The sequence below is a fragment of the Gobio gobio genome (genome assembly GCF_949357685.1).
Source record: "Gobio gobio genome assembly, chromosome: 13".
Lineage (NCBI taxonomy): Eukaryota > Metazoa > Chordata > Actinopteri > Cypriniformes > Gobionidae > Gobio > Gobio gobio.
The window spans coordinates 5463737-5478696 of NC_137106.1; the positions used below are offsets into that span (position 1 = coordinate 5463737).

The 14960-nt window shown below is 37.0% G+C and overlaps 1 protein-coding gene across 1 annotated transcript in view; it reads left to right on the forward strand.

Moving 5' to 3' along the window:
- The window catches only part of kcnk10b (potassium channel, subfamily K, member 10b), a gene marked incomplete at both ends in the record, with an annotated part of 20940 nt that extends 6193 nt beyond the window's left edge, over positions 1 to 14747 (forward strand). Inside the window, 5 exons of the mRNA XM_079832874.1 lie at positions 7521 to 7638; positions 10663 to 10823; positions 10927 to 11119; positions 11294 to 11436; positions 14106 to 14747. Of these exons, the coding sequence (XP_079689000.1) occupies positions 7521 to 7638; positions 10663 to 10823; positions 10927 to 11119; positions 11294 to 11436; positions 14106 to 14747 (1257 nt within the window). The remainder of the gene's footprint in view (positions 1 to 7520; positions 7639 to 10662; positions 10824 to 10926; positions 11120 to 11293; positions 11437 to 14105) is intronic.
- Positions 14748 to 14960: the final 213 nt, after the last annotated feature.

A 14960-nucleotide genomic window follows, 5' to 3' on the forward strand; every position in this document is an offset into this window, starting at 1 on the left:
CATTTACGGGTTTCTCAGAGCGGAAGTCGTCATAGTTGGGTTAAATATTATAGCTGTGAATGAGAGAATACATTAAATCTTTTTTTTTGTGTGCTGATTTGCTCAAATAGCAAAAGAAAAATGCCACAATAGTAATTTCACAACTTTCAAAAAGAAGGAAAAAGTAGAGATTGATAACGGCAGTCAAAAGAGAGAACGATGTTAATTTTTACGATCACTCCCATAGACGCTGTATTAAATGTATATATATATATATATATATACAAATATTTAAAAAATAATAAAAAAAACTTTATTATTTACGATATTGATCATCAATATTGATATTGATGATATTCAGCATCAAAACACAACAAAGGTAACAAGGTTTTTTCTTATTATTTTTTTATTATTTTAATTATTAATAAAACCTTTACAATTTTATTTGCTGGCATTATTGGGGTTATCCTGACAAAAGACAAATGGTAAAATAAAGCCAAACATAGTAAAACAAAGCAGTTAATTTATTCATGCCGCAATGCACTCTGGGAGTACACTCCCTCAGATCACAGATAGAATTAAGTTGACAAAACTGAAACGGTTTACGTAAGAACAACTTGAGGCAACGAGTTTGCACAATTGAATGAAATAAACTGAAGAAATTCGTTTTTACGGTGTCCGTGTTTTGGAATTGAATTGAACTAAAACAAAATTGTATGAATATACCTTTTATTTGCTTTTTTTCCCTTAATTTTCTAGTTTAACAAATTAAAAAATAAAACAATTGATATAAACTTAACTTACTTAGTACACTGAACTTAAATATACTATGTGTAATAACTACAAAGTAATTGATATTACAAATAATTTTAAGTTAAATGAACTCAAATTTTTAAGTTCACATTTTTTTTTTTAGGGCAACCAGTTTCCTTAAAAAATTTTTTTTATGAATTCAACTTATCTGGGTTAACAGTACACGGGCATCAATGAGCCTTCGCTGCCAATGACCCCTGTCGACCCTATATATATATATATATATAAATATATATATATAAATATATATATTAAAAAATATAATACCCTTTATTCACAGTGGTCATCTTCAAATAATACTGAAATCCAATGATTTTTAAATTATCTAAATGATCTTTTAAATGATCGGTAATGAGAATTTTGGGAGAAAATAGCTTATTTCTCATGAAAACAATTTCACAATGCAAAAATGGTCCTAAAATTTTTTTTTTGCCCAATTGATTTTGGGGCAAAATGACTCTTGACAAGTTTTTGTGAGAATTTTGTGAGAATCTGTTAAGAAAGTGTTCAAAATATAAAATAGTTTAGTATTTAAAGATCTGTTCGTTATAAAGGCTTCTTGTGAGATAATCCAACCATTAGGTGTTTAAAGACCCAAAACAAGCCTTTTCCAGCAACAGCCTTCCCATGAGCTCCTCTGGCTGTTTCTTCCCAACACCTCCTCTGCTGTTTGAGCTCTAATTGATCAGTAAATGTCATTCCAACACAGACATGAAATCCCTTGGGGCATCACACAGGATCATCGGCTCTGATTCCTGCCAGCAAAAACTCACTTTAGGCGGAATTGTGTCTTCCGTGATAAAGCACCAGCACTATGTGTTACATAACATTCCTCGCATATATAGAAAGGAAATGTGTTGCCTGCAATTAAAGCTTTGCATTGATTTCTCACAGCACATCCTACATAGACAGCCAGGGAATTACAGAAAGGGTGGATGAGATCCATTATATATCCATTATATAACAGTACAAGAAACATTCTTTGTTCAGTTTTTTGTATGAATATGATGACATTCTCAGAAAAAAGGTACAAAAGCTGTCACTGGGGCAGTAGCTTTTCAAAAGGTATACCTAAATCACCCCTAAAAGGTGTTTAAATGTCCATATTAGTACCTAAAGTATCCATATTAGTACCATTTGTAAGAGTAATGCCCCAGTGAGAGTTTTATGTACCTTTTTTTCACTGAGAGTGTATTAATACATGCTGTAAATCTTTATTCATTGTTACTTCATGAACAGCTTTATTGTAAAACCATATATTTAAGAATTATAATATCTTCTCCAATTAGACTTTCATCTCATGGTTATTCAAGGCTCGCAGATGCAAGCGATTCCCTGCGAACGAGTGTCAAGGGATCTATAATAACAAGGAAGCAGATGGTCACTCACAAAACAGATCACAGATCAGTGGTTATGCTTGAAATGGAACACTATCATACTTTATTGCAACTACTAGATGCGACAAATCAATCAAAAACCACAGACAATCAGAAACCGCCGCGGCTGGTTATGACCATAGACTGTAAAAAAATATGGACGTAGTGTCCGTGACGTCACCCATAGGATTCTGAAAAGCAGTTTTGAAGCGTAAAGTAGTGTCAAGCTGGCCGTCGCCATCTTGGCAGCGCGTCACTCCCAGATAAGAGAAAATGGGCAAAGAGGCGGGACATGGGCGGAGCTAAGGTGACGTGATGACTAACAGACAGCAGACAAACGACAATCCACCTGTCACTCAAAGTGGCCACGCCCTTAATTATGCAGAACTTTAAGTTTTTATATAATGTAAACAAAGGAGTTATAAAATAATTCACCCCCTCACAGTCGTCATGAAGGACAAAATTAGCCGTATAGACCAAAACCGTATAGACCAAAATCTTCTGCTGTTGGGCCTATTAACCCTCTGGAGTCTGAGCTCTTTTGGGGCCCTTTAGAAGTTTTGACATGCTCTTACATTTGTGTTTTTTTCAATTGCTTATAAACACATTAATGGCAAAAGTGTAATTACACTGTATTCAGCACAAACTGGGCTACTATAATATGTGAGCAACTTGTATGTACATGCTTGTATTTTTGAGAGAAAATGTTTATGCACGGTTTTTGAAAAAACAAAAAACTTTGTCTTAAAATGAAGGCCTCAAAACACACAATAGATATGTGTTCACTAGAATTTTGACTCCAGCATGTATTTGCATAGTTTTTTCTTTAAACTGATGTGAGAATCATTGAGTCTACTCATTCACATAAAACAATACACTGATTTAAAATTTGTAAGACAGTTTCTCTTCACAAAGCCAATATGCGAGGAGGCGTGATATCTAATGAATAATGATGAGATAGCACCTGAGATAACTAAAGAACATAATTAGTTGCATAATTAGCTGCATAATAAATGAGCTTCAGGTAGGCCTATGTGACAGAGATCAACAGAGCAAAGGAAATATATTCTTCCTTTTATTTCTGTTTAAGCTGTTTATTTCAGAGTGAATGTCACATGGTATCTTCTTTATGCGTGCTATATATGGACTACATGTGCACAGAGTGCCCTCCGGCTGCCAATATGAACTGAAAACACAACAGATTGAAATAATAACACTTCTCTGTATAGAAATTTGACACAGACATATGAGAATCTATCAATATTTCTCCTCATCTGCACACTTTTGAACTAAAAGCCCTGAGGGATGTTGTTTTGTCGTGAGTCTTCATGACGAGAATAGAGGAGTTTTTATGAATGAGATCAGTGACGCTCATATTACAATCAAAAGTAACGACGCGGTTTTCATAATTCATAACTCCTGACACATATTAACAAATTACGGTCACTATATGACTTTGAGAATAAAACAGAGGTAAAAATGGAAGCTTGAGTCTTAGATCTTTTAAATGATGTATAGATTGTCAAGGTCTTACATCTGACAGTAATTTTGAGCTAATTTAAACAAAGAAAGCTTCAGTGTGTCCTCGTGCAGGTTTTTGCGTTTAATTTTCACAGAATCTTACAGAGTAAACTTAGCCTACTTACACACAGCGGTGGATCGTTGCTTTCAGAAATGACCAGCTTTTCATGGAGAATTATTCCAGGATTATTAAACGTGTCTCAAAACAATGTAGTTGAAGTAGGAATGCAGTCCTTGATGTGTTTGAGCTGATGTGTGTGTGGGCGTGACCTCCGGAGCCTCAGTATTTGAATCTCAATAGAGCGCGTGCTTCGTGGGCGTGGTCACATTAGTGTATAATGAGCCGCTCAGGAACGACTAACATCTCTCTGCTTTCAACCAGATTACATAAACACAGAATATTTGTTTTTGATTTAGTTTACAGTGTTTAAAACCTGACATTTCAGCATTTCTTTAGACATATGTCTCATGTTTGTGAGACAAGTATTCATTAAGCTAGAGGTCATTTTCTGAAGACTATCTGAATAAACGTCTTTGACAGAGAGGCTGCAGATCGCGCATCATGTGTGTTTTCTTTATTTTGCAAAAAGCAAAACAATTTTTTTTTATTGTGACAGTACACAAAAAAATAGAAACTGAACAGATTACAATGAAGTATAACACTTGCCTGAATGATAAAAAACGATAAAAAATGGTAAAAAATTTAGACAAACTTAAAGCTGCAGTCCATAACTTTTTGCGCTCTAGCGGTTAACAAACAGAACGGCGTGCGTCTTGCGGAAGAACACTGCAGCCGGAGCTACTTCTCTCTGTTCATGCCTATGGCGAGTCACGCAGGGACTGTGCTCGTCCGCAGTGGTTCCCACCAGACCGGTCTGAAATAGTCCCAATATAAACACTTATTATAAGTGTACCATAATGATTCAGGCTAAGACAAAAACACGGTTTGGAAAATGGAGTCATTCTACACATTCTCATTATATAATTTTTGTAAATCTTGAACACAAAACAAGTTACGGACAGCAGCTTTAAATTGAACCTGGGCAGGGATTTCTATTTCCCAGCATGCTTTGCCATGACACTCAAATAGGGACAGTAAATGCTAAAATGAAGTGCTATATAATGTGTTTTGATGCAAGATGAATGTTAAGGTGGAGATTTAGTAGTGTTTAATGTTTTGCTATGTTAGTTTCGAAGAGTTTCTGTTATGGAAGCTTAGTTTGAGAACAGATATACAGTGTTAAATGTTTTATATTGTTGTACTTATTCAGCAAGTGCTAATGCTGTCAAAGCATTGTGTAACCGATTAGCAAGGTGGCATTTATTGAATTAGCTAGTTAAAGTTAGCCAAGTTTCCACCACTAAAAATATTCAAGTTGATCATTTTAATTTAAATGTATGAATTAGCTTACTCAAATATTTGAAGTTAAGAGCAATTCAAATGTACAAATAAAAATCTGCAAGTTCTGCTTACTTAAACTTTACATTTCTTAACTCAATGTTTTTGTATCAAAAAGATACAAAAATACGGGCACTGTCACATGACCACATCACATTAATGTTTAAATCATCCCTCACGTGACCATATACAGTCTGACCTAGTTAACTCAGTTTTCACTCAAAAAACCTGACAATACAATGTGTGAGCGATCAGATCTTAATTCAATACACGCCTACATCCTTCATTTCTTTCTAATTTGTGTCATTTGTGACTCAAAATGTGCACTACATCTGGTAATTAAGCTCCTGCCTGATAAAAAAGAAAAATCAATTCTCCATTTCCAGCCAAGACAGTTGAACCGGACCCCTCGGCTGGTGTTTAGGGAATAGGCTCTAAGGTGATCAATTTTTTATTGTTCTGGCCAATAAAGCAGAATCTCCTGAGAGGAAAGCCCTGCTGGAGCTTCCAAACGTCCTCATCGTCCACATGTACATGGTTTTACCCTAATCTAAAGTGAAACCGTTTAATGAACCTTTAGACAAAATCTAAAAAGTAAAAAGTAAGGTTTGCATATGTGTTTTTGTATCATATTTGATAAATCAGGCTTCATATGGCTCATATATTATGATATAGTGAGAACATGTAGGGAAAAAATAGCCAAAATGAGCAAAAATATGCAATTTGATGCAGATGCTGATATTTACATGGACAAAACGTTAAATTAAATTCTGAAAGCTTGTAATGTAAATGAAAAATATAACAGATACTGACATGAAATGTATATAAATATCAGTCGTCGCTCTATAATAGTAATATGTCTTAATAAAATTATATTTAAATGCTTAACTCTGTATTTTTAAAACATACAATGCAATACAATAATGATTGAGAGATGAACAAATAAGCCTTCCTCAAAAGCCTGATGATCATATTTCAGACTCACTTTTGAACATGATTTTACTATTAAATGATGTATGGATTATCAAGCAAGTGTTCATCTTGAAATATTACGATATCAAAGTTATTCTTGTTTACTTGATAAAATCAGTGTAGATTTCACAGCAGAAAGACACATTTTGTAGGGCATGTAAAGCATCTTTGCTCTGCAGATTCGGCCTTTAAATTCACATTAATCTCAGCAGAATTAGATGGCGGTCGTGTTGACATGTCTCCGTCCTGTCATGCGAGACCAGGTGTTGTTGTTCTTGGCTGACTCAAAAATCTTCCCACCAGGACGCTTGGCGAGTCCTACCGGAGCAGAAGAAATATTACTGAGAGAAATTCATTTTCTTGCTGACAGCATGTTGTTTCGTTTCTCTCTGCTACACTCCTAAAAAATAAAAGTGGGTTTGCAGTGATGCCGTAGAAGAACCATTTTTTCAGTGACCAGCTCTAAAAATAACCTTTCTTAGTGTAAAGGGCATTTTAAGAATCTAAAAAAAACCTTCTTTTCACTTTATGGAATGTCAAGCTTCCATGGATGTTAACGGTTCAATGCCAATTCTTTACTTTTAAGAGTGTATCTGACTTATTGCAATAGTTTATATGGATACACAGCAATTCATTATGACTGTTTTCTTTCTGAGTACAAAAATACCTTGTACTGCTTTACAAAGATTGATATTTGGGTGGATATAGACAGCATGGCCACTGTCTGCTCAGGACTTACCGATATATTGACTAAATTTACTCAGCATAATCCATTTATACTATTCCTTAAATAGTTTGAGAAGAGTCACAAAGCCTGATAAGATTACTGACAGACGGCACCGATTGATTTTCAATGCAAGATTTTCAGCGACAGAAACACAAAGCGGGGGGCTTTACATCACTGATCAGGATTTTTGAGAATTGCCTCTTTGACATTGCGCAAGGTGACTCTTACTATTATTTACTAATAGAACTTTTTCCTCATTATATGCGCCTTTCTTGTGTGGTGTGCCCCAGGGATCCGTTTTGGGACCTTTATTGTTTTCCCTTTATATGCTTCCCTTGGCCCACATTTTTCAGAAATACAACATTTCATATCCCTAATATGCGGACAATTCTCAGTTATACCTTTCAGTAAGGCTTTCTGTTTCATTCGATGTGTTGAATGTGTAAATTATATTAAGTGGTGGGTAAAATGAGGATAAACAGAGGTTTTAAATCTAATCTTAGATAGTATTTGTATTCTTTAGCTTATGGAAACCTGTAATTGCAGTACTTTTATTCATTACCAAGCAAAATACCAAAACAATCATTTAATATTTAGAGAATTATGTCTGCATATTGCACACATTTCAACTTCTAGAAATGAGCAGTTTAATTTCCTGTAAGTATCTGGTCTTCTTCCTAATAGTAGTGCTTACAAAATGGCCATTTGAGTCTTTTTCTCCATCTTTTCCCAGCATGCAGTAGACGCGGTCAGCGCTGGAGTGAGTCCCATTGGAGACACGTCCTATAACTCGAGCCACTGGGATCTCGGCAGCGCTTTCTTCTTCGCTGGGACCGTCATCACCACGATAGGTAAAATAAACTAACCTTCAAACATTGCAAAATATAACCTCTGATAGTTCAAACTCAATACAGAAAATAATAAACTTGTGCAGTAAAGTTCATACCCTTCAAACAGTATATTGCCAAAAGTATTAGAACACCCCTCCAAATCATTGAGTTCAGGTGTTCAATTACTTCATGGCCACAGGTGTATAAATCAAGCACTAGGCCTGCAGACGCTTCTACACACATTAGTGAGAGAATGGGTCTCTCTCAGGAGCTCAGAAAACTCAAGCGTGGGGCCGTGATCGGTTGCCACCTGTGCAATAAGTCCATTCGGGACATTTCCTCACTACTAAATATTCCACGCTCAACTGTTAGTGGTGTTATAACAAAGAGGAAGCAATTGGGAACAACAGCAAGAACAGCAGGCCACGTAAAATTACAGAGTGGGGTCAGCGCATGCTGAGGATCACAGAAGTCACCAACTTTCTGCAGGGTCAAGAGCTCCAGACCTCCAAACTTCTGTGTCCTTCAGATGAGCTCAAGAACAGTGTGTAGAGCTTCATGGAATGGGTTTCCATGGCCGAACAGCTCATCCATGCCTTACATCACCATCACCTTACACCATGCCTTATTTCAATAATATCAGTGTAATGCAATGCGTGGGATGCAGTGGGGTAAAGCACGCCACCACTGGACTCTAGAGCAGTGAGATGTGTTCTCTGGAGTGACCAATCACGCTTCTCTGTCTGCCAATCCCATGGACGAGTCTGGGTTTGGCGGTTGCCAGGAGAACGGGACTTGCCTGACTGCATTGTGCCAAGTGAAAGTTTGGTGGAGGGGGATTATGGTGTGGGGTTGTTTTTCATTGGTTGGGCTTGACCCTTTAGTTCCAGTGAAAGGAACTCTTAGTGCTTCAGCATACCAAGACATTTTGGACAATTTCATGCTCCCAACTTTGTGGGAACAGTTTGGGGACGGCCCCTTCCTGTTCCACCGTGACTGCGCACCAGTGCACAAAACGTCGCTCCATAAAGACATGGATGAGCAAGTTTGGTGTGGAGGAACTTGACTGGCCTGACCTCAACCCGACAGAACAGCTTTGGGATGAATTAGAGCGGAGACTGAGAGCCTGGCCTTCTCGTCCAACATCAGTGCCTGACCTCACAAATGTGCTTCTAGAAGAATGGTCAAACATTCCCATAAACACACTCCTGAACCTTGTGGAAAGCCTTCCCAGAAGAGCTGAAGCTGTTAGAGCTGCAAAGGGTGGGACAACTCCATATTAAACCCTACGGATTAAGAATGGGATGTCATTAAAGCTCATGTGCATGTAAAGGCAGGCGTCCCAAAACTTTTGGCAATATAGTTTACTTAGTATGCACATATTGTTACTATACAAAACTGGGTTAGAGAAATGTATTTGAAATGTTGCATTGCCAACTAAGTTAAAGCACTAAAATGAATAACTGGAAATAAATTACTAAAAGTAGAATGAGAATAAGTAAACTTGACCTTGCAAACCAAAATTGCATATTGATTTCTTATAGGCCCTGTTTACGGCTGGTATTAAGATGCGTTTTGGTCGATCGGATCACAAAGTGGACGACACTAAATACAGGTGTTAACAAGGTCTAGCACATTTTGAGCTTGTCCACTTTTGACCACTTCCAGAGGTAGTCGAAAACACATTTGACTGGATTGCTTTTGTAGTGTAGACACTCAAATGAGTTCGAACAGCCACTAAAAGACCCCCTACTCTCCGCCTACTGACCTAACAAATAAACATTATGGGATGCGCACTAGCCAGACATGAATGAAACTGTCGGCCGAAGACCCAAATTTTGATTTGAAGACAAAAATCCGCACCAGATCGTGGCATGAAAGGTTGCAGTGATGAGCATTGTAGTCGATCACAGAAATGTTGAGCTCATGAATCTCGTCATTGCAACTCGATTTCTGCACACTAACTAATGATCATCACAACTAACAGTGCAAACACAATGTAAATAAGAGATACGTTGATTATAACAGGAGTTTTGGCACGAGTCTAGTCACTGACAACACTGTTTGATTTGCAGTTCCAGCGACTGTAAAGGGAGCGTTCGTTAATCACTTTCTATATATAATTTAATCACAGTTTAAATAACAGATTATTTCCATGCTACTAAGAGAAACATTGTGAAGTTGAGTGTTTAGTCACTGGTTTGATTTACTGACACAAAGAACATCTGACTGTACATGAATCATTACATATCAGAAATCACTGATCACAGATCAGGCATTAAAATTAACAAGGTTACTTACATGTTGTGGCATCAAGTCCATATCGTAAAGCCTTTGCCGAAATTGCGACTGATTTACCAAAGAATCCACAGAGAAATGTAGAGGATACAAATAAATAATGCTCAACTGAGACATTCACATTGTTGAACATAAATAAGCACATTCCTAGCATTAGGATCCTTTGGTCCTTTGGAAGATAATGTTATGTTTAGTCCAGTGATCCTGTTTCGCTCTTCTCTCCTCGTCATCTCACTAACACCCCAGTGGGCGGGGCCAAAGATGCAATGATGAAGTAGGCGTTGATCTTCGGTCTTTCACCATCTATTATAGGCACATTCCACAATGAGTCATTCTCTGGGCTTGATTACAATAAAAGCTGTTTTTGGACTAACAAGGAAGTTTTCAGATTCTCATAGTATGATGATCTCTTATGTCAAAAGCTCAAGGAAAATGTTATTTCTCAGTTCATGACCCCTTTAAGATCAGGGGTAAACAGGACCAAAGGTCTTTAAACAAGAGATTTGCACAGGCCTTCATGCAACTTTCTGCACAGATCTCCTCTCTCTCTGAAAATGTGTTTCGTTTGTCCTTGTCTTAACTTCCCTTTTGTTCAACAATCAATAATTACTGCCATGTTCCCTTGATGAAACCCACCAATTGTCTCTCTCTGTATCTGTGAATGCAGTTTTAATAGATGGGGTCAACTAGAGCGATTTGCATCAGAGCCATTACATAACTTCTTGTCTTCTCCGCCCACATCTACAGGCTATGGAAACATCGCACCCAGCACTGAAGGCGGCAAGATTTTCTGCATCCTTTACGCCATATTTGGCATCCCTCTGTTTGGCTTCCTGTTGGCCGGGATCGGCGATCAACTAGGGACCATGTTTATGAAGAGCATCCTGAAGGTGGAAAAAGTTTTCCGGGTGAGTCGACTTACTTTCGAATGATATACTGAGGATTTTCAACTGCTTATTGGTTATATAAATACATTAATTCACATGGAATTTCTTCTGCCGCCATTTACAGCAAAAACACAAGCAAATCAGTCAGACCAAAATCCGTGTGACATCCACCATACTCTTCATCATCGCTGGCTGCATCATTTTTGTCACCATCCCAGCTGTGATTTTCAAACACATCGAGGGATGGAGTACTTTAGAAGCTATTTACTTTGTCGTCATCACTCTCACGACCGTCGGCATTGGAGATTATGTAGCAGGTATGTGCACCGATGGGGTCATTTCACATCATTTTACCTAGTAAACTTAATTCTTATAGCTCAACTGGTAGAGTACAGTGCTAGTGACACACAAATCATTGGTTTTATTTCCTGTTTAAATGCACTGTAAACTGTGCATAATACTAGAAATAATACTCTTTGATTATTTTATAGGTGGAGATCGCAGAATAGAATACATGAAATGGTACAAGCCTCTGGTCTGGTTCTGGATTTTGGTGGGTCTGGCATATTTTGCAGCGGTTCTCAGCATGATTGGAGACTGGCTCAGGGTTCTGTCCAAGAAAACAAAAGAAGAGGTATGAAATGTCCAACACAAACGAGTTTTGAAGGTATATCATAGTAGAATGATGTCCTATATGCAATATAGCATTATTGCACTGAATCAAAGTCTTATTTATATTTGCTAAACATTCCTGGTCTTCCCTTTTCAGAAGACAATATTTGTCTGTGTAGACTATATGTTAATGCTAACTAACTAGTAATTGATTTGGCTGCTGCTGGTAATGCAGTCTTGTCAATAGATAACACAGTCATTTAATGGTGGTTAATGGTAAAATAATAGGCCTAAAGGTTATTTCAATAATATTAAATAATGATATATCTGATAAAGAAGTGTCACCATTGGGATATTTGAAGATGCTGTGGAGGGTAAACTTGACCATTCAGAGACGACTGATATTCGGATATGAAACACACTTCACACCATCACAGCAATTGATTTTGATAATATCAAATCCAGTTGCAGCTAAAAAGAACAATAATTTCACTCTGAAATAAATCATATTATGATTAATCGGTTGTAAATGATAAAACCAATGGCAAATGCTGTTATACAAAATTTGTAGCAAATGCTGTTTTACTTTGGCTTCAAGTGGTACAATTTGTTGAAAATGTACATTTATTTTAAATGGTAAAATCTATTTTATGTTGACTTTAAATTGTAAAATTTGTTGCAAATGCAGTTTTACCTTGCTTTTAAATTGTTAAATGTGTAGCAAATTCTGTTTTACATTGGCTTTAAATTGTAACATTTGTTGCACATGCTCTATTACGTTGAATTTAAATGATTAAAATTCTGTTTACATTGGCTTTAAATGGCAAAATTGGTTGCAAATGCTGTTTTTCATTGGCTTTAAATGGCAAAATTGGTTGCAAATGCTGTTTTTCATTGGCTTTAAATTGCAAAATTGGTTGCAAACGCTGTTTTATATTGGCTTTAAATGGTAAAATTGGCAGCAAATGCTGTTTTACATTGCCTTTAAATGGCAAAATGGGTAGCAACTGTTGTTTTACCTTAACTTTAAATGGTAAGCTTTGTTGCTAATGCAGTTTTACCTTGGTTTTTAATGGTAAAAATGGTAGCACATGCTGTTTTACCTTATCTTTAAATGGTAAAATTGGTTGCAAATGTAGTTTTACCTTAAGTTGAAATGGTAAAATTGTTTGCAAATGTTGTTTTACCTTAACTTTAAATGGTAAAATTGGTTGCAAATATTGTCTTACCTTAACTTTAAATGGTCAAATTGGCAGCAAATGCTGTTTTATATTGGCTTTAAATGGTGAAATTGGTTGCAAATGTTGTTTTACCTTAACTTGAAATGGTAAAATTTGTTGCAAATGTTGTTTTACCTTAACGTTAAATGGTAAAATTGGTTGTAAATGTTGTTTTACCTTAAGTTGAAATGGTAAAATTGTTTGCAAATGTTGTTTTACCTTAACTTTAAATGGTAAAATTGGTTGCAAATATTGTCTTACCTTAACTTTAAATGGTCAAATTGGCAGCAAATACTGTTTTATATTGGCTTTAAATGGTGAAATTGGTTGCAAATGTTGTTTTACCTTAACTTGAAATGGTAAAATTTGTTGCAAATGTTATTTTACCTTAACCTTAAATGGTAAAATTGGTTGCAACTGTTGTTTTACATTAACTTTAAATGGTAAAATTGGTTGCAAATGCTGTTTTACCTTATCTTTAAATGGTAAAATTGGTTGCAAATGTAGTTTTACCTTAACGTTAAATGGTAAAATTGGTTGCAAATGTTGTTTTACCTTAAGTTGAAATGGTAAAATTGGTTGCAAATGTTGTTTTACCTTAACTTTAAATGGTCAAATTGGTTGCAAATATTGTCTTACCTTAACTTTAAATGGTCAAATTGGCAGCAAATGCTGTTTTATATTGGCTTTAAATGGTGAAATTGGTTGCAAATGTTGTTTTACCTTAACTTTAAATGGTAAAATTGGTTGCAAATGTTGTTTTACCTTAACTTTAAATGGTAAAAATGGTTGCAAATGTTGTTTTACCTTAACCTTAAATGGTAAAATTGGTTGCAACTGTTGTTTTACATTAACTTTAAATGGTAAAATTGGTTGCAAATGCTGTTTTACCTTATCTTTAAATGGTAAAATTGGTTGCAAATGTAGTTTTACCTTAACGTTAAATGGTAAAATTGGTTGCAAATGTTGTTTTACCTTAACTTTAAATGGTAAAATTGGTTGCAAATATTGTCTTACCTTAACTTTAAATGGTCAAATTGGTTGCAAAAGTTGTTTTACCATAAATTTAAATGGTAAAAATGGTAAAAATGGTTGCAAATGTTGTTTTACCATAACTTTAAATGGTAAAATTGGTTGCAAACGTTGTTTTACCATAACTTTAAATGGTAAAAATGGTTGCAAATGTTGTTTTACCATAACTTTAAATGGTAAAATTGGTTGCAAATGTAGTTTTACCTTAACTTGAAATGGTAAAATTGGTTGCAAAAGTTGTTTTACCATAAATTTAAATGGTAAAATTGTTTGCAAATGCTGTTTTACCTTGGCTTTAAATGGTAAAAATGGTATCACATGCTGTTTTACCTTGGCTTCAAGAAATGGGGTTCGTTCTCCATTTTTAAGCCGATGTTAAGCACATTACCGAATCGTTTGTAAATGTCATGCTCACAGTGCTCTCTATCATCCCACACAGGTGGGAGAGTTTAAGGCCCATGCAGCAGAATGGAAGGCCAACGTTCGAGCAGAGTTACGCGAGACACGACGGCGCCTCAGCGGCGAGATCCACGACAAACTCCAGCGGGCGGCCACCATCCGCAGCATGGAGCGCAGACGTCTGGGCCTGGAGCAGCGCGCGCATTCACTGGACATGCTGTCGCCGGAAAAACGGGCTGTATTCGCTAGTCTGGATGCCGGGCGCTTTAAGACGTCCTCGCAGGAGAGCATCAACACCAAACTGAACAACCTGCGACTGAAGGTGGAGTGTGACAGACAGCAGGCGTCCTCCGAGGAGAACTTCCTCAACCGCTTCGGGTCGCTCACCAAACTGGCCAAACGCAACCGGAGTAAAGATCTCCGCAGGAACATCCCAGAGGATGCAAACAGGGTGGGCGACATCGTCAGCAGTAACAGCAGCAACGTCACACTGGGAGAGGAGAAACGAGAGGATGAGGAGGAGGAGGTGGAGGAAGAGAAAATGGCTGAGGAGGCGAACACTGGCTTCACGTGTCTGCCTCACTATCCTGAGGATCCCAAACAGCAGAACGGTTTCGCACCGGCCCAGGCCAAAGAACAAGAGCGAAATAAAAGACTCGAGCAGAAAGAACATCAACCGTAGGAAGACGACGACGTGCACGGGAAGGCAAATGACTGACGTCGGAAAATGTGCCTTTCTGTTTTGTAAGCTGCGGCTCGACTCGTTACGAAGAACCGCAGCTGATTTTCACTGTGACAAGTTGCCAAAAATGTGAAGAGAGCTCAAGGAATACCGACTGACATCACCTTAAAGGGACGGTTCGCCAAAAATGTGGAAATTCTGTCATTGCTTACT